This window comes from Neovison vison, chromosome 7 (assembly GCF_020171115.1).
Source record: "Neovison vison isolate M4711 chromosome 7, ASM_NN_V1, whole genome shotgun sequence".
NCBI lineage: Eukaryota > Metazoa > Chordata > Mammalia > Carnivora > Mustelidae > Neogale > Neogale vison.
In genome coordinates, this window is record NC_058097.1 from 151,136,443 (window position 1) to 151,161,916 (window position 25,474).

The 25,474-nt window shown below is 47.1% G+C and overlaps 3 protein-coding genes across 8 annotated transcripts in view; 1 reads left to right on the forward strand and 2 right to left on the reverse strand.

The window, feature by feature from the left end:
- The first annotated feature begins 166 nt into the window (after positions 1 to 166).
- ART1 (ADP-ribosyltransferase 1) lies at positions 167 to 4,036 on the forward strand. The gene is made up of 4 exons (XM_044260720.1): positions 167 to 229; positions 543 to 1,323; positions 2,390 to 2,431; positions 3,957 to 4,036. Exons 1-4 carry the CDS (start codon positions 167 to 169, stop codon positions 4,034 to 4,036), a joined length of 966 nt encoding a protein of 321 aa, XP_044116655.1.
- Positions 4,037 to 5,417: 1,381 nt separating this feature from the next.
- CHRNA10 (cholinergic receptor nicotinic alpha 10 subunit) lies at positions 5,418 to 10,346 on the reverse strand. Its single transcript, XM_044260721.1, has 7 exons — positions 10,310 to 10,346; positions 9,778 to 9,953; positions 8,337 to 8,482; positions 7,774 to 7,928; positions 6,558 to 7,090; positions 6,212 to 6,235; positions 5,418 to 5,875 (listed from the first exon to the last, which is right to left on the reverse strand). The coding sequence occupies exons 2-7, from the start codon at positions 9,926 to 9,928 to the stop codon at positions 5,418 to 5,420; spliced, it is 1,467 nt and encodes a 488-aa protein (XP_044116656.1). The 5' UTR covers positions 9,929 to 9,953; positions 10,310 to 10,346.
- Positions 10,347 to 24,129: 13,783 nt separating this feature from the next.
- NUP98 (nucleoporin 98 and 96 precursor) overlaps positions 24,130 to 25,474 on the reverse strand; it is a 120,061-nt gene continuing 118,716 nt past the window's right edge. For all 6 annotated transcript variants that reach the window (XM_044258649.1, XM_044258648.1, XM_044258644.1 and 3 more), the window contains one exon: positions 24,130 to 25,413. In XM_044258649.1, coding sequence (XP_044114584.1) covers positions 25,196 to 25,413 — 218 coding nt within the window. In that variant the 3' untranslated portion in view covers positions 24,130 to 25,195. The remainder of the gene's footprint in view (positions 25,414 to 25,474) is intronic.

Sequence of the window (25,474 nt, forward strand, 5' to 3'; positions counted from 1 at the left end):
CCCGAGCCTTCATATCTCTGTTGTGACTCTATGCCAACCACTGCGAGTGGTACAGACTAGGTGCCCATTAATGTTTATTCATCTGTACAGATTAACATTCTCATTTTCTAGATGAAGAAACTGAGACCCAAAGAGAGACAATAACTTGTCCAGGGCTCCCTCCAACATGCAGACCCCTGCCATGCTGTGTCTGCTGCTTGTGTGCACGGGCCTCCTGGAAGCGCCGCTGGTATGGTCATCCCCCACTGTGTCCCTGTCACTGGGAGCTGCACTGCAGGCTTCCTCTGAACTCTGGCGGGGGTTGGGGAGTGGGGGAGTCGTGGGAGGAGAGAACAACTGATATTTCCAGTGGGGCTCGCCCGGCCTGAGGAAACAGCCTCAGACCCTGGTGTCGGAGAGAGGGCAGCTAGTTGTTCCCAATCCCTTTTCCCCCAGGTGGGTTTGGGGCCATCAGTGTCCTTCTCCTCTCAGTGGAGAAATAATGACAGGCTCCCATCTCCTGAGGCTCATCCTTTCAGTCCTTATTGCTCCCTCTCTGCCAGGCCCAGAGCCACCTCATCTCTCGACGAGACCTATTCTCTCAAGAACTGCCCCTGGATATGGCCCCAGCCTCCTTTGATGACCAGTATGAAGGCTGTGCAGCAGCCATGACAGCAGCTCTCCCAGATCTCAACCAAACTGAGTTCCAGGCCAACAAAGTGTATGCGGATGGCTGGGTGCAGGCAAGCAGCCAATGGCAGGACCGCCAGGCCTCGGGGCCAGAGTGGGTCCTGAGCCCTACTGGGTTGCCCCCGCCACCCCCTGGCTTCCGCGATGAGCATGGGGTGGCCCTCCTGGCCTACACCGCCAACAGCCCCCTGCACAAGGAGTTCAATGCCGCCGTGCGTGAGGCAGGCCGCTCCAGAGCCTACTACCTCCACCACTTCTCCTTCAAGACACTCCATTTCCTGCTGACCGAGGCCCTACAGCTGCTGGGCAGGGACAAGCGTTCACCCCAGTGCCACCAAGTGTTCCGGGGGGTGCATGGCCTGCGCTTCCGGCCGGCGGGGCCCAGGGCAACAGTCAGGCTGGGGGGTTTTGCCTCTGCGTCCCTAAAGAATGTTGCAGCCCAACAATTTGGGGAGGACACCTTCTTTGGCATCTGGACCTGCCTCGGGGCACCTATCAAGCGCTACTCCTTCTTCCCTGGGGAGGAGGAGGTGCTGATCCCCCCCTTCGAGACCTTCCAGGTGATCAACGCTAGCAGACCGGCCCAGGGCCCCGTCCGCATCTACCTCCGAGCCCTGGGCAAGCACAGCACCTACAACTGCGAGTACATCAAAGGTAGGCAGGCACGCGCCTGGCCGCACCTGGGCACAAGACAGGCTTGTCCCTGGGGCTCAGGGGACATGTACATAAGTACCACAATCAAATGAACAGTGAGGGGGACCCAGTCCTGTCCCTCTCCCCACCACCCCCATCCTGTGCAGCTAAGGGAAGACAAGCTTCTGAGGTAGTATGCCACTTGCCCTTGGAGGTACCTAAGCCAGGGCTGGCCACTTGCCCACGGGGAGGCTGAAGAGCGTTTCCAGACCGAGGCAGGTAGCCATTTGAGGGCCAAATGGAACTGGTCAGGCTTTTCTTCCAGCTGGAAGCTGGAAGGCAATTAATTTCTGGCCACAGTGCTGACACCCAGACCATTGTTGCCAGGTATGAGGAAGAGCCCCAAACTCAGTTTCTGAGAGGAGCGTGTGTGTTCGGCTGAATGAAACCCTGTGCTGTTGTGTGGACTGGATGGGGGTGCCGGCAGGATGCTGAGACAGCAGTTGGGTTCCGTAGTCCCAGCTCAGTCTGTTGATCCCCCAGGACCCACCAGAGGTAGAATCATGAGGACAGGCCCAGGTTCCTAATCTCTGAAGGGGCTGTGGGCTTCTGGTCCTGGCTGAGTGATGCCTGGGGCCTTGTGAGGCCCACTTTGCATCATTAGAGCCAGGTTGTTGGCTGAACTGTGGACCACATGTAAAATGGGAGAAGGTCCAGTATGCTTTCGTTCCCACCAGGGACAGCATCATGGGTGTGCATGAGTTGACAGAAGGTGAGGAAGACATGAAAAGTACCTGAACTAGTGCCTCCTTGGCTGGGACACAGCCTGGGAGAGGTGGTCACACAGGGAGGCAAAGTTACAGGCCAGGGAAGCAGGAAGAGCACCCAGAAGAGACCCTGGCTTTGAGGGCTGGCTCCCTTCTAGCTCTGCTGCTCATGGGTCAAGTCAAACACAGGCAAAGGAGGCCCCACCACAAGGAAGCCCGTTAGAGGAAAATGTACCAGCCTCCATGAGAATAAGCCAGAGATGGACCAGAGGGTTCTAGGGTTCCTTCCTGTCCTGAGAGCCTTGGTTTCTTTCCTACAGACAAGCAGTGCAAGTCCAGGTCCTGCCATCTTGGTAACTCAGGTAAGAGCCTCAAGCTTCTGCAGGGCTCAGCTCAAGGGTGAGCAGGCTGCCCTGGGGTGGCACTCCTCTCCTGCATGCACAGCCCTGTGCAAAGGAAAACAACCCCCTTCTAATCCAAATAAGTAAACCCTCTCAAGCAGACCCTGCGAGGGTGGTGAACCTACCTCAGAGGTCATGCGTGTATGTATGGGGCAGTGGTCATGCAAGCTTACATACCTGCCCCCCACCCAAGTCTGGGGCTGCCCCCTCCCTCACAGGAGGCCACTGATGGGGCCCCAGAGAGATCTGGGCTGCACTGGGGGCATGCAGTCGCATGGCCATGCCCACCACAGTCCTCCCTGGGCCTTCTCCTTGAGCTGCAAAACCCACTGTCTCTATCACTGCCCTCAGGACTCCCTCAGACCACCTTCCAAGGTAGTGGTCAGGCTCTGGGTGCTGGAGACCTGGGCTCTCATCCAGACTCTGCCCTAACTCTCTCTGTGACCAATCAAGCCCTCTCTGAGCCTCAGTCTTCCTAGCTGTATAATATGCATATTAGACTAGATGATCCCCAGGTCCCTCTCAGCTTCATCCAACACTTCATCCAACACTGACTCTTGACTTCCTTTGAATACCTTCTGTACCCGGGCCTGCCTGGGCCTCACTTCTCCAGGTGGGAAGGGGCTTTTCAAGGAACCAACTGGAATAGGCCAGGAGACTGCAGCCACTACTCCCCCTTCGGTCCCTCCTCCCTCCTCCAGGGCTCTATGAACAGTGGACAGGAAGGAGCCCTAGACTTCATTTTGTTCCCACCATTCTCCATGACATAGTACCACTCAGAGTTCCAGGAATCCTCACCACGACCCAGTGGTGTAGGCTCTGTCATTGCCCCTGTTCTACAGATGAGGGAACTAGGCCCCAGAGAGGCAACCAGCCCTACACACACAGCTAGTCAGGGCTGGGGTCCAGACAGCCAAACTCTGAACCACCACCTCTCCCCAGACACCATCTCATTTTATTCTTACTGTACAATAAACTATTGGAAAGGGAAAGAAAAGGCAGTGTATCATTATATAGTAAAGGGAGACCCAAAGATAGAAGGGACCTGCCCAAGGGGACAGAATGAGTCAGTGGCAGAGCCAGGGTCAGAATCCAGATCTCCAGCCTCCAACCAGCTTGAGTGCCGGTAATGTCATCTCACGCAGTGGACAAGGTTAGGATTCCCCCCAGTAATCAGAGATTGCACAGGGGGCAAAGATAAGCATCACTAGAGCTCACTCATGGCCTCCCCTTGTTTATCCCACCCTAGAATGGCTCATTTGTGTCGGCAGGAGGCAGGGGCACAGAACCTCCTAGTGCCATCTGGAAAGGGGCTCGAGGCCCTTTCATCTGCCTGCTGTCCTCCCTGAATTCTTGCTTTTCATATCTGGCTCTCACTCCACCTTGTGGGTGAGTGTTTCCAGCCCACTCTGCTCATTCCTCTTATTGTGTTTGTGTACCTTATTTTGCACTGAAACCTCTCTCTCTGCCTCTGTTTTTCCTGCAGCCATGGGTCAAGGCCCCCCTTCTTCAGTCTGGTCCCTCCTACCGCCAGTCTGGCTCCTTGTCAGGGGAACCTTTCCATAGAGTCCAGGCCTGCCACGATCCATCCAACACTGAACAGCCCCTCCTGGCCACCGCGCTGCCTCAGCCTGACATGGGGATGTCGGCCCCCTATGTGGTTTAAGAGCAGCCAGGATCCATGGTAACCCTCTGTAGGCAACTCTGGGACTTTCTCTGGCAGCTGTCAGGTTTGCTGATGGAGAATTTAGGGAATCTGGGGACTGAGCCTTCCCCAAGGCTTTAAGAGTGAGACACTGAAAGGGGGCAGCAGTCTTTAATGGCAGGCAACCACTCATTTGGAGATTAACGATGAAACTAGTTTGAGGAGGGATTGGGGAGGAAAGCATTTGGCTACAGTATTTGCTGGTATTACTCAAATGGGTCACATATGCACCTGGAAAGCTCCCATTCACTCTTCCAGGAAGGCTTCTCTGACCTCCCCCAGCTGGTTGGGCTAGGGCCCCTGCCTCTTTGCCCCCACGGGTCCCTGGCTGCTACCCTACACCACGTGTCAGTGTTTGTCTCCCATGTCAGGCTGGGAGCTTCCTGAGGGCAGGGACTGGGTCTAAAGTACAGGGGTGGTGCCAGACAGACAACACGTGACAGTCGGAGAGAAACAAACCCCTCGTGAATGCCTCACTGCTGCACTGCCCCACCTTGGTCACTTTGAAGCTCTTCGAATGTCAGTGTGTGGGAATGATGTGGACGGGCTCCAGCTCCAGAGGGCAAAGAGCAGGACAGACAGCAGAGACAGCATCAGGACCACTGCCAGGGTCTCAGCTGAAGACTCAGTTGAATTCTTGTCAGCAAAGACATAGTCTCTGCCTTGATCTATGCATCCTAAGGCTCCTGACCCCTACTTTCCACTACCACAGGCCCCGAGGTAAAACAGCATTGAAGAGGTGTGAGGCACACACTTTATTGTAAGTTGAGTCTTTGGGGCTGAATCCCCATGTGGCCTCCTCTGGAAACGAGAGAATGAATTCTGGATCCCCTTCCCCGAGTCCTTCCTAACACAGCAGCCACGGAGGAAGGAAGAGAAGACAAGAAGTATGGTCGTTCTGTTTCTCATGTAACCTGCACTCTTGCCACCAAAAGCTCTAACATGTAGCATCGAAATTCAATTCTGCCCCTCCAGGACAGTGTTTTGATCTTGGCCCTTCTTAGAGTGCCCCTTCTGTAGGAATTAGGGCAGTGGCAAGCTATGGATTTCCCTTAAGGTTTAGGGTATATAGACAAGCGATCCCTGTGGTTTGTGAAATCAGCAGTGCTGAGCCTGGAGGGAGAGTGTCGCTAGCTCTTAGGCACAGTGGGGAGAGACTAGGTGGCCTAGCAGAGAGCCAACCACCACCTGGCCTTTCCGTTCCTCTCTGGAGGGGCTGTGGCTGCACCAGACCCCTGGAACTCACAGGGCCTGCACCAGCACCAGGAGGCTCATGACCAGGGCCATGGAGAAGAAGATGCCCAAGAAGAAGCGATCCATCACACGGGCCAGTCGCTTCCAGTCCTCATGGCGGCGCTGGGCAGCCCGGTGGCTGTGGAAGGTGTTAGCAATGGTAGCTACATGGCGCAGGAGGGCTTCCTGACGGCACAGACACTGTGGCTCACGGCAAGGAACTGCTGGAGGGCGAGCACCTCCGTTAGGAGGCTGGGGACTAGGGGGTGACTCAGGTGGTCTAGACTGCCCACAGGGCTCCCCTCGTTCCCGCACGCACAGGCCTCGTGCCAGGCGTCCCAGCAGGAGGGCCCGAGCCCAGGCCGGCACTGGTCGGGCGCTGGGACCACAGTAGTGCAGGTTCATGATAAGGATGGTGAGCGCTGTGGAGAATGTGACCATGGTCATGGTGGCCATGTAGTACTTCCCTGCAAGAGAGAGAGTAATCTGGGGCCCAAAACAAGAGCTCGGGGGGCCTGAGCTTGACCACCGCCTCAACACAAACAGGCACTAGCTCACCCACCCTGAGGCTTTCAGGACCCTCCAGTCCCAATGGATGGAACCAGGAAGGACATAAGGGCCAAGATCTCTTCATCCCCTGTTCTTACAAGTGGGTTCTCAGAAGCTACCTGCTCCCTAATTGTTCTCCTCACTGCTAGACACTGCACTCCCCCACAGACCATGACAGTCACTCTCAAATGGTACGAGTGCAATCTGGGGGTAAGTTACTGATCCTTTTGCACAACTGGGATAACAGAACCTACCTCTAGATGTGTCGTGATGCCTCTCTGAGTTGATTTAAAAAAAAAAAAGTCACGTGCTTAGGAGAGGGCCTGACACACAGCCAGAACTCAACGCATTTTGCCGGCTAGGACAGGTGAGGGGTGGGGTGTCCCTCCTCTCCCCTCCATCTCCGAATGAGGCACGCTCCCAGGATGCTCCCTCCTCCCGCACCGACCTGGGGTTGCTGCGGGGGGCCGGTCCCTACCATACCCTACCCCGCCCCGCCCCTGTGGAGACCCGCGAGCCTGGGCGGGGAGACCGTCTCTGGGAGGCGGAGACTCTCTCTTCCCGCCCCTGCCCCCCCAGCACCGCCCCCTCGCGGCTCACCGATGAGCGGCACGCTCTCCGCCGGCGGCATGCTCTCGGCCAGGAGCAGCTGGAAGACGGTGAGCGCCAGCAGCACTGTGACACCGAGCGACACTTTCTCGCCCGAGTCCGCCGGCAGGTGGAAGGCCAGCGGCGCGAGCAGCGAGATGAGCACGCAGGGCAGCAGCAGGTTGCACACGTAGGCGGCGGCGCGCCGGCGCAGCAGCAGCGTGAAGGTCACGTCGGGGTAGGGCTCCGAGCAGCAGCCGTAGGTGAGCACGCGCCGCCGCGCCGGCATGCCCAGCACGCGCCACTCCACGTTCTCCACGAAGTCGGCCAGGCTGGCGGCGGTGCCGCGTGGACGCACGTCCAGCTGGTGCCCGCCGTGCGTCCAGGAGCCGAACGTCAGGCCGCAGCGCTGCGCGTCGAACGGGAAGGCCGACACGTCCACGCGGCACGAGCTGCGCGTGATGGCCGGCGCGTCCCAGCGCACGGCGCCGTCGTGCCGCAGGACCACGTTGGTGCTGGCGGAGGCCGGCGGCTGCGCGTCCGCCCTGCGGGGCAGGCAGGGTGGGACTCCCTGAGGCGGCAGCGCGCGCGGAGCCTGCCGGGCCGCGCAGAGGACAGAGCAGGTGGCAGAGAGGCACCTGCGTGCCTTTGGAGGCTTAGAAGGGGTGGCGCCTGCAGGGCCGAAAGGAGGCACAGATCTAGGCCCAGGCAGTGTGAAAACACATCTGCAAGAGCCGGCGCCCGGCTGCATGGTGTCATGTGAGAATCTCCTGGAGGGCCCCCCGGGGAAAACATGCAGAGCTCTATGTTGTCTGGGAAACACTGAACTGCTTTAGGTGGCATCAAGGAGGGCTCCACAGAGATATGCCCTGGAGGAAGTCCCTAGGCAGGCCCTCGGGGAGTCCTGAGAGACTTGGAGCAGGCCTGAGAGGGTGGAGAATGCCGTCAGGGACACTTGTCTTCCAGAACCCTCTCTGTGAGGGGCACGGAACGGGCCCTGGACTACACAGTGGGTTCCCAGGAGACAATCAGCCTGCGTCGGCTTGGGACAGACTAAAGAGGGGGTGTCCTGGAGGGGCTGTGAGCTCCTGGCAGCTTAGGAGGGTCCTGGGGGAAAAGCTTCCAGGTTAGGTTTGGGGGGGTGGGGATGGGGAATCGGTGGATACCTAGAGCCTGGGGCAACAGTGGGGAGGGGTTATGATAGGGGAGGGGCCCAGGAAGACAGTACTTGTTGTAGAGTACGATGTCTGGTCGCCACACGAGACTGCTGGGGATGCGGATAGCGTCAAGGCCACCGTAGGCATCGGGGTCCCATCGTAGGTAGGCATCTGTCCACTCCTGTCGGATCCACAGGTACAGGGTCAGCACCTGGTTCCGCTCATCCTAGTGGGGGGCAGGGAGTGGGCATAGATGTGGGCACATCTATATGGACACCTTTCCCTGTGTGTAACACACTCACATACAGAACTCTGGAGGGCAACCACAAAACCAGCTGTCTCACAGTTCAGTTCCTACACAGGCCTGACCTTGCTTTGTGACCTTGGCAGTTCCTTTTCTTCTTTAGCCCTCAGTTTCCTTAGTAGTTACATGGGTGATAATTCCTGCCAGGCAGGAATGCAAGTGTGCAAAGTGTTGAGCACACTGTGGGCACCCAACAGTTAGTATCTGTTGTTATTGTTGTTGTTAATATTAACATTTATAGAAAATAATTGTTTGGAGAATAATCCCATTCTCTCACTGCACCCCACCCCACCCCCGCGCCAGTTCCTTGACACTACCACCACAACACACCATGTCGATGATCTGGGACAGTGTCACCTCCAGGGTCACATTCAGAGCCTGGTCTGTGTCTGCCACGGGTCTCAGGGCACTTGTGTAGTTGGCAAAGAGATCACGGAAGAGTTTGTGAGCCAGCTTGCCCTCGGCGCCCAAGCACTCTGGGGGACCAGGAAGAAGGGTTGTCCATCTGAGACCCTTGTCCAGGGGCCTCTGTTCACACCCTCCACCTGCCTGTGGCTGGGGCCCTGTCACCTGGTCTACTGTCTCATGGCTACCTACTTGGCCCTCCTGAGGTCTGCTCTGTCCATCTAGCTGTGGCTCCCCCACCTCCCTGGACTGCCTCCGTGGAAGAGCGAAGTGAGGCCGAGGAGTGAATTGATACTGTCTTCTGGAGCAAGGCTAGGTTTCTTCTCCACCCTTTCCCTTCCTAAAGACCTGGGTTCTGCGCACCCTACTGCGATTGCCAGAGGGGCCCAAATAGGTGACAGGAGTACCGCCCCTCACCTAGGTGTTGTGAGCCCCTTTGCCACCACCCCCTACTTTCTCTCTAACCTATTTCCACTTATCCAGCTGCACGTCTATGGATTTTTTTCAAAGCTTCTGATGCCATGGGCCATTCTGTCCTAAAAACACTCTCTTCCCTAGGCTTCCATGACACACATTGTTTTCAGGCCCTGACTCACGTATTGTTCCCAGAAGCCTGTCATTGTCCTTCTCTTTTTAGCCCAAATTTTTCTCCTCAGCTCCAGACCCATAAACACAACAGTTCACTCCTGAATGTCCTATTGGCACCTTAAACTCTGTAGGTCCAAAATAGGAACTCATTTCCTACCCCCATGCTCTGAAACCCTGTTCCTTGTTCTGTGGTCCCTCTCAGCAAACAGCACCCAACCCCCCATGACGTCAGCCAGAAATCTGGGAGTTATCCTTCCTTTCTGCCGCCTCCCTCTGTACCCCTGCCCGTACCTAGGTCCCGTCAGCCATGCTGCTGGGCATCCTTTGAATGTCTGGTCGCCCCTGCAGCTTGAGTGGACCCAGCAGCAGCCTCCTCCCAGCTCCTGCTGCTGGTGCAACCTCTTTAACCCTCCCCCACATTTCTGAGATGAGGCTTTTAAACACTCAAGTCTGACCAAGCCAGTAGCTGCTTAAAACTATTCAATGGCTCCCCATTGCCTGCTGGATAAAATCCAAACTCTGCCTGGCATTCAACTACCTTCATAATCTGCCCCACCCTCACCCCCTTGGCTTGTCCATCACTGCTCCCACCAGAGCCAGGCAGGTCTCCTGTCCTTCTCTTCAGCACCTCCATCCTCCATGCTCCCCAGAGAGAGTGCTGGTTCCCAGCAAAGAGAAATTCCCAGTAAAGAGAAATTGGATGTGGACAGAGATCTGGGGAAGAAGGGAAACAGCTGCAGGGCCCGGAGGTGCAGGGCTGGTTTACTGCACGTCACACCTGGAAACAGTGAGAACAGAAACAGAAGGCCCAGGCTGGAGACCGAGAAGCCGAGGCTGAAGTGGTGGCTCCTGGGCCCCATGCTCCTGCCACAGCAAGACTTGGGGCGGGTCGGCAGGTGTGAGTCTTGGGGCCTGACGGAGGGCAGCATCAGGCTGTGCTGGCAAGGATGATACCTGGAAGTCAGAAGTAAGACTGAGATCTCTGCTGAGGAGCCCTGTGGCCCTTCCAGTTTTCTGACCCTCCTGTTTGTACTTGCCCTTGGGTTTTGGTACTTGATCTTGGCATCTGCTCATTCTCCTCTGCCGGTCCTTGCCTCTTCTAGTCTCTGTCCTTGCCCTTTTCTCTACTCTCCCCAATCCCCCGCCCCTCTTACCTCCCACTCAGCCTCTCTATCTCCATTTCCTTGTGTCTCTTCCTCTGGAACTCTTTCTTGCTCTCTGCCTCTTTGACTTTGGTCTTCCTCCTTCCACTCTCTCTTCCTTTTGCCTTCTATTTCAACCCCCTAACTTCCTTTCTCTGGCCCCCATACCTTGACTCCGGATGAGCCTGGCACACTCTCAGCAGGACAGGGGCAGGGACTCTTCATCAGCCCTGAGCCCTCTGAGGCATAAGGCTGCAGGCCCCTCCCCTTCACCCTTTTCATTAGCTTATTTACAGGGCTAGGACACCTGTGCCCATGGGAACAGAGTAACTGAAGCTAGCACCTCAGGTTACTGGGACCTGAATTATTCAAATCATAATGCAGCACCCAGGCTCAGCTCAAGCGCAGCCTGGGTTGTTGGAGAGCAGAGATGCTGGGGTCAGGATCTGCAAAAGACTGGGCTTAAGAGTGTGAGGGGTCAGAGCCGTGGGTGGTGATGTCCTCCTAGCTCTGCCACCATTGCTGGATTCTCTTTTTAAAGATTTTATTTATTTATTTTTCAGAGAGAGAGGTGGGGGTGGCACAAGCAGGCGGAGGGAGAAGCAGGGTCCTTGTTGAGCAAGGAGCCCAACGCAAGACTCAATCTCAGGACCTTGGGGTCATGACCTGAGCTGAAAGCAGACACTTAACCGACTGAGCTACCCAGGCGTCCCTATTGCTGAGTTCTTGAGGCTCCCTTTATTTTAATTTTTAAAAAAGATTTTATTTATTTATTTATTTATTTGACAGAGAGAGAGATCACAAGTAGGCAGAGAGGCAGGCAGAGAGGAAGTGAAGCAGGCTCCCTGCTGAGCAGAGAGCGCCATGTGGGGCTCGATCCAAGGACCCTGAGATCATGACCTGAGGCAAAGGCAGAGGCTTTGACACACTGAGCCACCCAGGCGCCCCTATTTTAATTTTTAAATTTAAATGCAGTTAGTTAACATATAGCATATCATTAGTTACAGAGGTAGAGTGTAGTGATTCATCAGCTGTGTATAACACCTAGTGCTTATCACATCACATGCCCTCCTTAATGCCCATTACCCAGTTACTCTGTCCCCCCACCCAGCTGGAGGCTCCCTTTAGACTGACAGCTCTGCCTCCAGTGAGAGATGGAGCACATCGTTCCAGGCTGGGCACTTTGTGCCAAGCAAATTCTCCCCTCCTGGGGGGAATGGGACTGAGCCTTAGCTGAGCCTGTGGCTCCAGGTGGCCCCACAAAGCTGGAGATGCAGTTCACATCCTCATCTCCAGCTCCCTACAGCCATCCCGATCCAAGTCTCCATGTTCTCTCCATGCCCCATTGGGTAGCAGGAAAAACACAGGCTTTAGAGTCACCTTCAGCTCTGTCTTATGAGCAGTTTGACCTGTGCAAGATACTGAAACTCTCTGGGTTTGTTTTCTCATACAGGATAATGTGATTAACAGTCCTCACTTCTGAAGTTATAAGGATTAAATGAAACAAGCAATAACACAAGGCAAGTGCCTAGAACATTGCCTGATGCACAGCAGTTAACAAAAAGCATTTATACTATAATCCCAGTGAATTACTTAGAATATTCTATCTTCAGGAGCACACCCTTAGATTCACAAGCCCCCAGCCCCAGGTAACCCCTATTCTACTTTCTCTCTCCATGATTTTGACTTAATAGCTCATGTGAGTGGAATCACATATTCATCATTTAAAAAAAAAAGATTTTATTTATGAGAGAGATAGCACGAGCAGGGGAAAAAGGGGCAGAGGCTGAGATGAAAGCAGACTCCCAGCTGAACCGCGAACCCAATGTAGGGTTCGATCCTGGGACCCTGGGATGATGACCTGAATTGAAGGCAGATGTTAACTTACTAAGCCACTCAGGCACCCCTAAATCACATATTTGTCTTTTTGAGATTAGCTGATTTCACTTTGCATAATAATATCCTCAAGATTCATCCATTTTTTACATGTCAGAAGTTCCTTATTTTAAGGCTGTATATATTTTATTGTATGTATATACTACATTTTGCTTATCCATTCATTCCCTGAGGAATACTTAGGTTGCTCCCACATTTTAGCTAGTGTGAATAATACTGCTGTGTAAGAAAGTAGAAATATCTCTTCAAGACTTACTTTCAGTTCTTTTGGATTATATACTCAGAAATGGAATTGTTAGGTCATATGGTAATTCTATTTTTTATAATTTGAGTAATCACCATACTACTTTCTACAGTGGCTATAATATTTTTTCCCCACCAATAGGGTTCAGTGGTTCCCATTTCTCCACATCCTCACTGACAGCTGTTACTTTATTTTGTTTTGTTTTGTTTTTATACTAGCCATCCTAATGAGCACAAAGTCATATCTCACTGTATTTGATTTACATTCTCCTAATTAGTGGTTAAGCATCGTATCATGTGTTCATTGGTCATTTGTATGTCTTCTTTGGAGAAATGTCTTTTCAAGTCCTTTGTCCATTTATTAAATTGGGTTTTATTGTTGTATTCTAGGAGTTCTTTTTGTATTCAGGATATCAATCCCTTATGAGGTGTGTAATTTGCAGATGTTTTCTTCCATTCTATGGGTTGCTTTTTTTGGTGAACAAAATTTTAAATATTTTATAAAGCTTAATTTATATATATTATTTTTTTGCCTGCACTTTGAATTCATATCCAATAAATCATTGCCATATCCAATGTTGCAAAGTTTTTGCCCTATATTTTCTTCTCAGAGTTTTATAGTTTTAGTTCTTACATTTAATAAGTCTTTGATCCATCTTTAATTTTTGCACATGGTGTTTACATAAAGGTCCAAGTTCGTTTCTTTGCATGTAGATATCCAGTTTTCCTAGCATCATTTGTTGAAAAGACTGTCCTTTCTCCCATAGAATGGTCTTGGCACCTTTATCAAAAATCATTTGACCATATATGTGAGGGTTTATTCCTGGGCTCTCTGTTCTAGTCCATTAGTCTATATGTCTGTTTTTACGCCCATACCACACTGGTTTGGTTTTTTTTTTTTAAGGATTTATGCATTTTTTTGACACACAGAGAGAGAGAGAGAGAGAGAGAGGGAGAGAGAGAGAGATCATAGGTAGGCAGAGAGGCCGGCAGAGAGAGAGGGGGAAATAGGCTCCCCGCTGAGCAGAGAGCCTGATGCAGGGCTCAATCCCAGGACCCTGAGATCATGACCTGAGCTGAAGGCAGAGGCCTAACCCACTGAGCCACCCAGGTGCCCCAGCACTGTTTCGATTACTATAGCCTTGCATTAAGTTTTTTTTTTTTTTAAAGATTTTATTTATTTATTTGACAGAGATCACAAGTAGGCAGAGAGGCAGGCAGAGAGAGAGTGTGAGAGGGAAGCAGGCTCCCTGCTGAGCAGAGAGCCCAATGTGGGACTCGATCCCAGGACCCTGAGATCATGACCTGAGCCGAAGGCAGTGGCTTAACCCACTGAGCCACCCAGGCACCCAACCTTGCATTAAGTTTTAAAGTCAATAAATGTGAGTCCTCCAGCTTTGGTCTTTTAGACAGGACTGTTTTGGTTATTAGAGTCCCTTGAGATTCCTTATGAATTTTAGTTTGGATTTTTATATTTCTGGGAAAAAAAAAGCCACTGAGATTTGGAGATGGATTGCATTACAGCTATAGATCATTTTGGTTAGTATGGACATTTTAAGTTTTCCATTCCACGAATGTGAGATGTCTTTCCATTTGTGTCTTAATTTCTTTTAAGCAGTGTTACACTGTAGTGTACATGGTTTTGCCTCCCTGGTTATGTTCACTCCTAATGATTTTATTCTTTTTGATGCTATCGAAAATGGAATTGTTTTTGTAATTTCCTTTTTGGATTGCTAATTGTTAGTGTATAGAATGCAACTGATTTTTGCATGTTTGTTTTGTGTACTGCTTCTTTGAATTCATCTATTAGTTCTAACAGTGTTGTTGTTGAACTGTGTCATTATTGTTATCATTGTTTGGTGTAATCTTTAGGGTTTTCTACATATAAGATCATACCATCTGCAAACAGCTTTTACTTTTTCCTTTCCCATTTGGATATCTTTTATTTGTCTTTTTTTCCTAATTGCTCTATCTAGAACTTCCAATATTATGTTGAATATAAGTGGTGAAAGTAGATATCCTTATCTTTTTCCTGATCTTAGAGGAAAAGCTTTCATTCTTTCACCATTGGATATGATGTTTGTTGTGGGTTTTCGTATATGACTTTTATTCATTTTAAAAGATTAATTTGGGAGAGAGAGAGAGAGAGAGAAAGTGGGAGCAGTGGGAGGGGCAGAGGGAGAAGGAGAGAGAAAATCCTCAAGCAGACTCCCTGGCAAGTGCACAGCCTGACACAGGGCTCAATTCCAAGACCCTGAGATCATGACCTGAACTGAAACAAAGAGTTGGACACTTAACTGACTGAGCCACCCAGGTACCCCTATATATGGCTTTTATTATGTTAAGTAGCTTCCTTCTATTCCTAGTTTGTTAAGTGTCTTTATCATGAAAGAATATTGAATTTTGTCAAATATTTTTTCTGTATAAATTAAGATGATCATATGCTTCCCCCCCATTCTGTTAATGTGGTGTATTACATTGATTGATTTTCATATGTTGAACCATCCTTGCATTTCAGAAATAAATCCTCCTTGGTTCTGGTGTATAATCCTTTTGCTATGCTGCTGAATTAAATTTGCTGGTATTCTGTTGAGGATTTATGCATCAATGTTCATGCAAGATACTGGTCTATGGTTTTCTTGTAGTGTCTTTGTCCAGCTTTGTAATAAGGGTGATTGTATACATTAAATGGGTAATTGTAGGTAGGAGTGCCTGGCTGGCTCAGTTGGTACAGCATGAGAGCTTGATCTCAGTGTTGTAAGTTTGAGCCTCACACTGGGTGTAGAGATTACTTAAAAATAAAATCTTTAAGTGGGTAATTGTATGGTATGTGTATGTGAATTATATCTCAATAAAGCTGTTGCCAAAAATATCATACTCCATCATGAATGAGAATTAGCTGAAACAAGAAAATAACCACAGAAACAAGAGCAATCACAAATATTGAACATTTTAATTAATAATAATTTGAATAATATATTTTAGGTATTGCTCTAAGCACTGTAACATACATTAATTCATAATTCTTACACAACTCTATAAAGTAAATACTATTATCTGTTCCATTTTATAAATGAGGTAACTTAGGCACAGGAATAACTTATTCAAGATTCTATAATATATACCAATGGACTCAGGATTTGAATACTGATCACTGGAGTCCTTGTCTTTCTAAAAAAAATTTTTAAGGATTTTATTTGAGAGAAAGAGAGAGCACAAGTTGGGGTGGGGGCAGGGGACAGAGGGAGAAGCAGACTCCCCACATAGCAGGCAGTCCAATGTGGGGCTTCATCCCAGGACCCTGACATCATGACCGGAACCAAAGGCATATGCTGAACCAACTGAGCCATCCAGGCACCCCAGAGTTCATGCCTTTCTATGCTACAACTATACAGCCAATTTTAAAAACAAAGTATATGTATGCATAATATGATTTAAATACAAAGGATTGAAAATTTATTAAAGAATAAGAGAACTATCAAAAATGAGCAGGTAAAAATTAACTGGTCAGGAAACGACAGATATTGGTGAGGATTTGGAGAAGGAGGAAGTCTCCTATACTGTTGGTGGGAATGCAAGCTGGTGTAGCCACTCTGGAAGACCGTATGGAGGTTCCTCAAAAAGTTGAAAATAGAGCTATCCTATGACCCAGTAATTGCACTACTGGGTATTTACCCCAAAGATACAAATGTAGTGATCCAAAGAGACACCTGCACCCCAATGTTTACAGCAGCAATGTCCACAATAGCCAAACTATGGAAAGAGCTCAGATGTCCATCAACAGATAAACATACACACATTATATATGATGTATATATATATACAAAGGAATATTATCCAAATGAAATATTGGCATTTGCAACGATGTGGATGGAACTAGAGGGTATTATGCTAAGCATAATTATCATATGATCTCACTGATATGTGGAATTTGAGAAACAAAGCAGGGGATCATAGGGGAAGAGAGGAAAAAATGAAACAAGAGGAACCCAGAGAGGGAGACAAACCATAAGAGACTTTTAATCTCAGAAATAAACTGAGGGTTGCTGGAGTGGAGGTGGGGTGGGAGGGATGGGGTGGCTGGGTAATGGACACTGGGGAGGGTATATGTTATAGTGAGCACTGTGTGTTGTGTAAGACTGATGAATCACATACCTGTACCCCTGAAACAAATAATACATTATATGTTAATTTTAAAAAATGAACACTTGTTTAAAAAGCAACCACAGGGGCACCTGGGTGGCTCAGTGGGTTAAGCCTCTGCCTTCAGCTCAGGTCATGATCTCAGGGTCCTGGGATTGAGCCCCGTATCGGGCTCTCTGCTGGGTGGGGAGCCTGCTTCCTCCTCTCTCTCTCTGCTTACCTCTCTGCCTACTTGTGATCTCTCTCTGTCAAAATAAAATAATCTTAAAAAAATAAAAAATAAAAAGCAACCACATAATTTACTGAAGTTAATAATTTAAAAATTAACAGAATAGAGACAGTTGAAAAGATAACTAATGAATTTAAAGACAGAGTTGAAGAAATTACATAAATACAAACCAGGAAGATAAAAGAAAGAAAATAAGAGTTTAGGAAGCAGAAGAAAAAATGTGAAGGTTAAATATATACTTAATCAGAACTTCGGAAGGAGAAAATCAGAGAATGGGGAGAGTCAGCATTAAAGAGATAACAGCTGAGAGGGGAAAGAGATGAACAAAAACAAGGGAACAAAAATAGAATAATAAAATGTTAAACCTAAATTCAAATTTATCAATATTTACAGTAAATGTAAATGGCCTAAAAACATTAAAAGGCAGAGACTGTAAAGACACTATTGAGATACTAGGAAGACAAACTATAGATTGTGAGAAAATATTTACAAATTACATAGCCAGCAAAGAACTTGCATGCAGAATATATACAAGAATTTCTCAAAACCAAACAATATAAACCAAGTAAAATTTTTAAGAAACAAAAAATTTTAAAACAAAGGAAAATCACAAACCCATAAACCCAAAAGAAAAAAAAAGTGTCCTTTGATGAATGGATAGATAAATTACATCAGACAATGGACTATTTACTATTCAATGCTAAGATGAAATGAGCTATTAAGCTAAGACAAGACATGGGAGAAATTTAAAAGCATGTTAATACAATATGATGAAAGCAGTATCTGAAAGAGCTATATACTGTATTGATTCCAACTACATGAAATTCTGGAAAAGACAAAACTATAGATAGTAAAAAGTTCAGTAGTTGCTGGAGGTGGTAGGTGGGGCCAAGGAGATGAATCTGCAGAACACAGAGGATTTTTAGGGCAATGAAATTACCCTGTATGATATCATAACGGTGGATACATGTCATTGTACATTTGTCTAAACATATAGAATGTGCCATACACCAAGAATCAACAATGTAAAGTTCACTACCTGTAGACTTTGGGTGATAAAGAAGTGTCAACGTAGGTTCATCAACTGGTACCATATTGGTGGGAAATGTTGATAATAGAGGGGGTTATGCATGTGTAGGGGCAGGGGAATATGGGAAATCTCTGTACCTTCCATTCAATTTTGCTGTAAACTTAAAACTCCTCTAAAAAAAATTAAGTCTTAAAAAATGTTTTTTAAATGGAGGGGTGCGTGGGTGGCTCAGTCGTGAAGCGCCTGCTGTCAGCTCAAGTCATGATCTCAGGATCCTGGGATCAAGCCCCTCGTCAGGCTCCCTGCTCAGCGGGAAGCCTGCTTCTCCTTCTCACACTCCCCCTGTTTGTGTTTCTATGTCTCTGTCAAATAAATACAATCTTTAAAAAAGTTATTTTTAATGGAATGAATTGATACCTGCTTACAACATGGATGAAACTTGAAAATATTATACTAAGTGAAAGAAGTCAATAACAAAAAGATTATGTATTACGTGAATCCATTTATATTACATTCTATTAAGAAAAACAATCGGTGGGGCGCCTGGGTGGCTCAGTGAGTTAAAGCCTCAGCCTTCAGCTCAGGTCATAATCCTGGGATCCAGTCCCGCATTGGGTTCTCTGCTCAGCAGGGAGCCTGCTTCCCCCTCTCTCTCTGCCTGTCTCTCTGCCTACTTGTGATCTCTGTCAAATAAATAAATAAACAAAATCTTAAAAAAAAAAAAAGAAAAGAAAAGAAAAACAATCGGGGTGCCTGGGTGGCTCAGTTGGTTTAGTGTCTACCTTCGGCTCAGGTCATGATCCTGGGTCCTGGGATAGAGACCTGTCTCGGGCTCCCTGCCCAGCATGGAGTCTGCTTCTCTCTCTCCCTCTGCTGCTCCCTCTACTTGTGGTTTCTATGGCTCCCTCTCTATCAAATAAATAAAATCCTAAAACAACAGTGAAGGAGAACAGTTGCCAGGAGTTAGTGATGAGTAGGGTATGACTACAAAAGGATAGGAAGAGGGAGTTTTTTGGATGACAGAACATTTTATGACTGTGGAGTAGTTATACAAATCTGTATGTGTTGAAATTAACAGAAATGCACACCAAAATAAAAGTGAATTTTCCTATATAATAATGTAAAATACAGAATTTAAATCAATTTAGTTGGTTCATAACTAATGTAATGCAGGTTTACTATACCTGCCAAAGAAGAAAGACTTAAGAATGGGTGGTTGGTATTTGGAGAAATGGGTGTGAGGGTGAAAGATACTTTCTTTTTTACTGTACCATTTTCAGCAACAATTATTCAGTCTCATGGGGTACAAGAAATTACACTTAAAAATAATGTTTTGCAGGGCACCTGGGTGGCTCAGTTCGTTAAGCATCTGCCTTCATCTCGGGTCATGATCTTAGGGGTCCTGGGATAGAGCCCCACAACAGGGAGTAGGGAGCCTGCTTCTCCCTCTCCCTCCACTTGCTGCACCCCCCGCTTGTGCTTTGTCTCTCTGTGCCAAATAAATAAATAAAATCTTAAAAAAAATGTTTTGCAGGGGCACGTAGCTGGCTCAGTTGCTAGAGCATGCAATTCTTGATCTCTGAGTCATGAGCCTCACATTTGGGGTAGAGTTTCCTTTATTTCTAGGTGCCCCTAGAGTTTCCTTTAAAAAAAAAATGTTTGGGGTGGCTCAGTGGTTAAAGCCTCTGCCTTCTGCTCAGGTTATGGTCCAGGGGTCCTGGGATGGAGCCCTGCATTGTGCTCTCTGCTCAGCAGGGAGCCTGCTTCCCCATCTCTCTCTGCTTGCCTATCTGCCTACTTGTGATTTCTGTCTGTCAAATAAATAAATAAATGAAATCTTTAAAAAAAAAATCCAAAAGTTGGTGGGAACCTTTAAAAAGCAATAGGGGTGGGAGGGTGGGAATACAAAGTAAAAAAAAAAAAAAAAAGAAGAAGAAGAAAAGAAAATAAAACATTGACTGCACAATAACTATGTTATTTAAGTCTCTATTTTGAAAATAATGAATCAACACATATAAAAAGACAAGGGATATAAAATAATGGCCATGATTATCATTAGGTGAAAGGTTGATGGGAAGTTATATAAAGGGTAAATAAGGGTGACAACACCTAAATCAATAATCTTAACTTCAATAAAAATGGGACAGCCAGGGTTGCCTGGATGGCTCAGTGGGTTAAGCCTCTGCCTTTGGCTCAGGTCATGATCTCAGGGTCCTGGGATAGAGCCCTGCATCGAGCCCTGCATTGGGCTCTCTGCGCAGCAGGGAGCCTGCTTCCCCATCTCTCTCTTCCTCTGCCTGCCTCTCTGCCTACTTGTGATCCCTCTCCATCAAATAAATAAATGAAAAATCTTAAAAAAAATGTGGGAGTACCAAACGTGTGTCTTCTGAAAGTGATAAAACACACCACCATCTACTAACTGGGGAGGAGGAGAGTGGGGAGTGAAGGGTGGCAGGGTGGGGGGGCTGGAAGAAGGAAATTGAATCTAATCAAACCTCTAGATCTAACCAGCAGTATCTAAGAAGTAAAGGGGAGTATATAGGAAGGAGGAGTATATAGGAAATAGAGGCACAACCAGCCAAACCTAGAAGGTCCTAGTTCTTGATCCTAAAGGACAAATGACCCAGTTACTTTAACAAATAAAGGGCATTTAACAAAAGAGAGAGAGAGGAAAGAACGGGAACACTGGTAATAAAGATACTTGAAACTAATCAACCAAATGCAAAGTGTAGACCCTGTTAAGAACCTAATTCAAACCATTCAACCATGGGGTGTCAGGGTGGCTCAGTTGATTGTCTGACTCTTGATTTCAGCTCAGGTTATGATCTCAGAGTTGTTGGTTTGAGCCTGGCATTGGGCTCCACGCTCAGCAGGGAGTCTGCTTGAGATTCTCTCTCCCTCTGCCCTTCCCCACCATGCTCACGCATGTTCGTTCTCTCTCAAAAATAAACAAACCTCAAACAATTCAACCATAAAAATTTAGTTTGAGACAACTGGGGAAATTTAGAAATGCAGAGGGTATTAGTTGTTATGAGGAATTATTGCTGGTTTTGATGGTAGGACAAGGGTGCTGTGATTGTGTTTATAAAAATTTACTTGTTAGCGGGGTGCCGGGGTGGCTCAGTCAGTTAAGCATCTGACTCTTGCTTTCAACTCATGTCCTGATCTCAGGGTCATCAGATTGAGCCCTGCATCTGGCTCTGTGCTAGATGTAGAGCCTGTTTAAGATTCTCCTGCTCCTTCCACCCTTCCACCCCACTCACACATGCTTTCTCTAAGAAAAAATTAAAAAATATTTGTTAGAAAAGCTTAGCTATTGATGAAATGATGCCCTGCCTTAGAAATACCATTGTGGGGTGGGTAGAATAACAATGGAGGTAAAGATAAAGTAGTATTGGAGAACTGTCAAAATGTTGAATATGGATTCATTACATCATTTTACTTTTGCCTGGGTGGAAATCTCTACAATAAAAGGTTTTAAAAAAAAAAACAATCCTTAGAAAACATAAGAAATGAACATTTATGGGGCACCTGAGTGGCTCAGTCGTTAAACATCTGCCTTTGTCTCTGGTCATGATCCCAGCGTCCTGGGATCAAGCCCCGCATCAGGCTCCCTGCTTGGGAGGAGGCCTGTTTCTCTCTCCTCTCCCACTCCCTCTGCTTGTGTTCCCTCTCTCACAGAGTCTGTCAAATAAATAAACACAATCTAAAAAAAAAATTTTTTTTAAAGCAGAAATCAATACATTATAATACAGAACTCTGGTAAAACTGGTAAGTTGAAGAGCTGGTTCTTTGAAATACAACAAAAAATCTGGAGTAATTTTCTGTTAATAAAAATTAGCAACTGGGTCAAAGAGTAAAACATCTGAAAAGAGCAGCTATCCTGGAGGCCTCCGCTTGGCTAATCTAACATTTAATCTCCAAACTTTTCCTGATTTTGATTTTGGCATTACTTCAGCACTCTGCTAAGGAAATACACTTACTTTGGATGTTGTATGTAACTGGAGTCTGTTGAGTTTTGAGAAAATGGATTTTATATGTTTTTTATTAACATATAATGTATTATTTGCCCCAGAGGTACAGGTCTGTGAATCGCCAGGTTTACTCACTTCACAGCACTCACCATAGCACATACCCTCCCCAATGTCCATAACCCAACCACCACCTCCTACTCCCCTTCCTCCTGCAACCCTCAGTTTGTAAGATTAAGAGTCTCTTATGGTTTGTCTCCTTCCCAATCCCATCTTATTTCATTTTTTCCTTCCCTACCCCCCAAATCCTCCACATTGCCTCTCAAATTCTTCATATCAGGGAGATCGTATAATTGTCTTTCTCTGATTGACTTATTTACCTCAGCATAATACCCTCTAGTTCCATCCACGTCATTGCAAAAGTCAAGATTTCATTTTTGATGGCTGCATAGTATTCCATTGTGTGTGTGTGTGTGTGTGTGTGTGTGACTTCTTTATCCATTCATCTGTTGATGGACACCTAGGTTGTTTCCATAGTTTAGCTATTATGGACATTGCTGCTATAAACATTCGGGCGCATATGCCCCTTTGGATCACTGTGTGATTGCTGGGTCGTAGGGTAGCTCTATTTTCAACTTTTTGAGGGAACTCCATGCTGTCTTCCAGAGTGGTTGCACCAGCTTGCATTCTCACCAACAGTGTGATTTCTGTTTTGATTTCTCCACATCCTTGCCAGCATCTGTCATTTCCTGACTTGTTAATTTTAGCCATTCTGACTGGTGTGAGGCGGTATCTCATTGCTGTTTTGATTTGTATTTCCCTGATGCCAAGTGATGTGGAACACTTTTTAATGTGTCTGCTGGCCATCTGGATGTCTTCTTTGCAGAAATGTCTGTTCATGTCCTCTGCCCATTTCTTGATTGGATTATTTGTTCTTTGGGTGTTGAGTTTGTTAAGTTCTTTATAGATTTTGGATACTAGCCCTTTATCGGATACATTATTTGCAAATATCTTCTCCCATTCTGTCAGCTGTCCTGTTTTTATATTTCTGAGAAACTTAAATTTTTTTTTATTTCAATGGAATTTTGAAATATAAAAGCTTCTTTATCATTAACTTTGAACTGTAACTCTCTGATGTAACACAGCTATGATAAACATTTGACTTAGAGCCATATATGTATATGTATATGCATACATATATATATGAAATACTTATCATAAAAGGAAATACTGACCATATGCACAATTCTTAGCACTTCTAAAGTGCTTTCTATAGCACACTCTCTTTCTATAAAACACCTCTCATAAGGTAACCACAAATGGACTTCTTTACCAGAAGCCCAGCAATACTCTGTGACTCAGGTTCACAGTAATGGAGAGAGATTCCCAGGAGTTACCCTTGTCCTTGGGAGTCTAAATTATAGCCCCAGATCCACCCTGCTTTATCTCCAAATTCCTCCATGTCCCAATGTCTGTGGCCTAATCCTAACTGGAATTTGCTCACACCTTCAGCTTAACAGAAAAAAAAAAAATCCAGATAGTACACATCAGATTTATTTGCTCCTTCTGGAAAACAACTGTATTTAGCAGCAAATATCTATGATCCTCATCCCCTTTACACAATGGAAAATGAAATTAAAAGTGAAGAATGGGGGCGCCTGGGTGGCTCAGTGGGTTAAGCCGCTGCCTTCAACTCAGGTCATGATCTCCGGGTCCTGGGATCGAGTCCCGCATCGGGCTCTCTGCTCAGCAGGGGGCCTGCTTCCCTTCCTCTCTGCCTGCCTGCCTGTCTACTGTGATCTCTCTCTGTCAAATAAATGGATGAAATCTTTAAAAAAAAAAAAAAAAAAAAAAAAGGGAAGTACAACTCAAGTTTAAAAAAAAAAAAAAACAACAAAAAACTGCCAGGATGGAAGAGCCAAGCTTTGAATCCCAAGTACATTCCTAAGGGCAATGAGACTTTTCCCATATCCCCCACTGGGAAGCCAAACATAAATATATACCTATAAATGTATTTATATAAATATAAGCAGTCAGGGGCACCTGGATGGCTTGGTTGATAAAGTGTCTGCCTTCAGCTCAGGTCATGATCCCAGGGTTCTGGAACCGAGCCCTGCACTGGGCTCCCTGCTCAGTGGGGAGTCTGCTTCTCCCTCTCCCTCGGCTGCTCACCCTCTTCGACCTCTCTCTCTCTCTCTCAAATAAGTGGATAAAATCTTAAAAAATATATAAGCAGTCAGGATTAACTAATAATCTCAACCCCCTCACCCTAAATTTGCCCTAACTTTGATTGTTCTTTCTTTAACCCATGGCCCATCTCCCTTCAGACTGTAAATCAACCAAGGCCACTGTAAAGATCCTTGGAATAAGGCTCAAAAAAACACAAAGGGAAAGCCAATAGCAGGAATGCTATAAACATTTTATTTTTTTTAAGAAAGTAGCTTCAGAAAAAGAGGAAAATAATCTAGATCATTTATTTATATATATATATACTTTTTAATAAAAACCTTTACATAATCTTCATGCATAAAGACCCAGAGGTGGCCATGTTGTTTATGACAGCTCTGAATTCCAGCTGTCGCGGGCCTTTACCTGGGACGCCCCATAGCTGACAGCAGTGTAGCAAAGGCCCTCCTCTTGCCTGTAAAGCCCAGCTCCCTGCCTGCCTCAGTACGGTTTTATGTTCTGGAACTATAGACGATGGGTAGGAAATGCTTTGGGCTAGAATAGGAAAGACAGGGAGGACTACCCAACCTGCCACATTTTATTCAAACTCTTCAGGCAAATCTAGACAGGAAGCCTAGCAAGATGACTGAAAACCAGGGACCAACTTGAGTTCTGGAGCGTCCCAGAGACATGGTGTCTGTGACCAAGAGTTCCTGCACATGGTAGTAGCATAAGTCTGATGTCCATGGAACATTCAAGGCAGGAACAAACAAGTCTTAAAGATCCATCCCTCCATGGCAGGCACTCACTTCTACCCTAAATGAGTCAGAAAGACTCTGTTCTGTTTCCTAACTCAGTCCAACCCTCTTTTGACTCTAAAACAGTGTTAACTCATCAGCCCACTTAAGAGACAAATTTTCCTTCCTTCTGTGGATAGTTTATCTGTTAAGGAAGGACAATCTTTGATTAACATTTGTCCTATTACAAAAGGGCTAAGGTAGGAGTAGGGTAGCAGGGTGGCATGGTGGGTCACAAGATCCAGAACAACTGAGAGTGGAAAGGATTCCCTGGTTCTCTGGGGGCAATTCTGTGAAAGGTATTTTATTGACCATTTTTTTAAAAGGGGGGGGGGATGCTCTTAAAGATGGTAAAAAAGAGACTTGGTTCCTTTTTTGGGTTCTAAAAGCCCTTATGTTTTGTTCAGTATTAACAAAAGCTCTGAACAAATGGTGGATGCTGCTTGGGGCAGCAGGAAAAGAGGATGGATTCCATAGCCAAACAAGAGAATGGCTAATAGTGGCAATCAACTCAATGCAGGGGATCGCTGTGTGATGAGTGTGAATAAGCATGTGAGTGTGGTGGGAGGAACCTGGGGTTCACTGGCTCCCAACAGTCAATTCTCGCAGGTAGGACTGTGTGAGGCCGCGCAGTTCCTCCAAGGCATAGTCCTCAGGCATGGGGAGCTGGCCAACGTGGGGAGCCAAGAGGCCCAAAGGGACTCGCTGAGGGTCTGGTGTCGAGTCGGAGGTTGTTTCAGGTGCGCGCTGAAGGCTCCATACCACCCGCAGCAGGTTGGCTGCACGTTTGGCCATGTCTGGAGAGAAAAAATGAAGAGAGTATCAAGGACGAGGGCTGGTAAGGGTGTGCATCGGGGC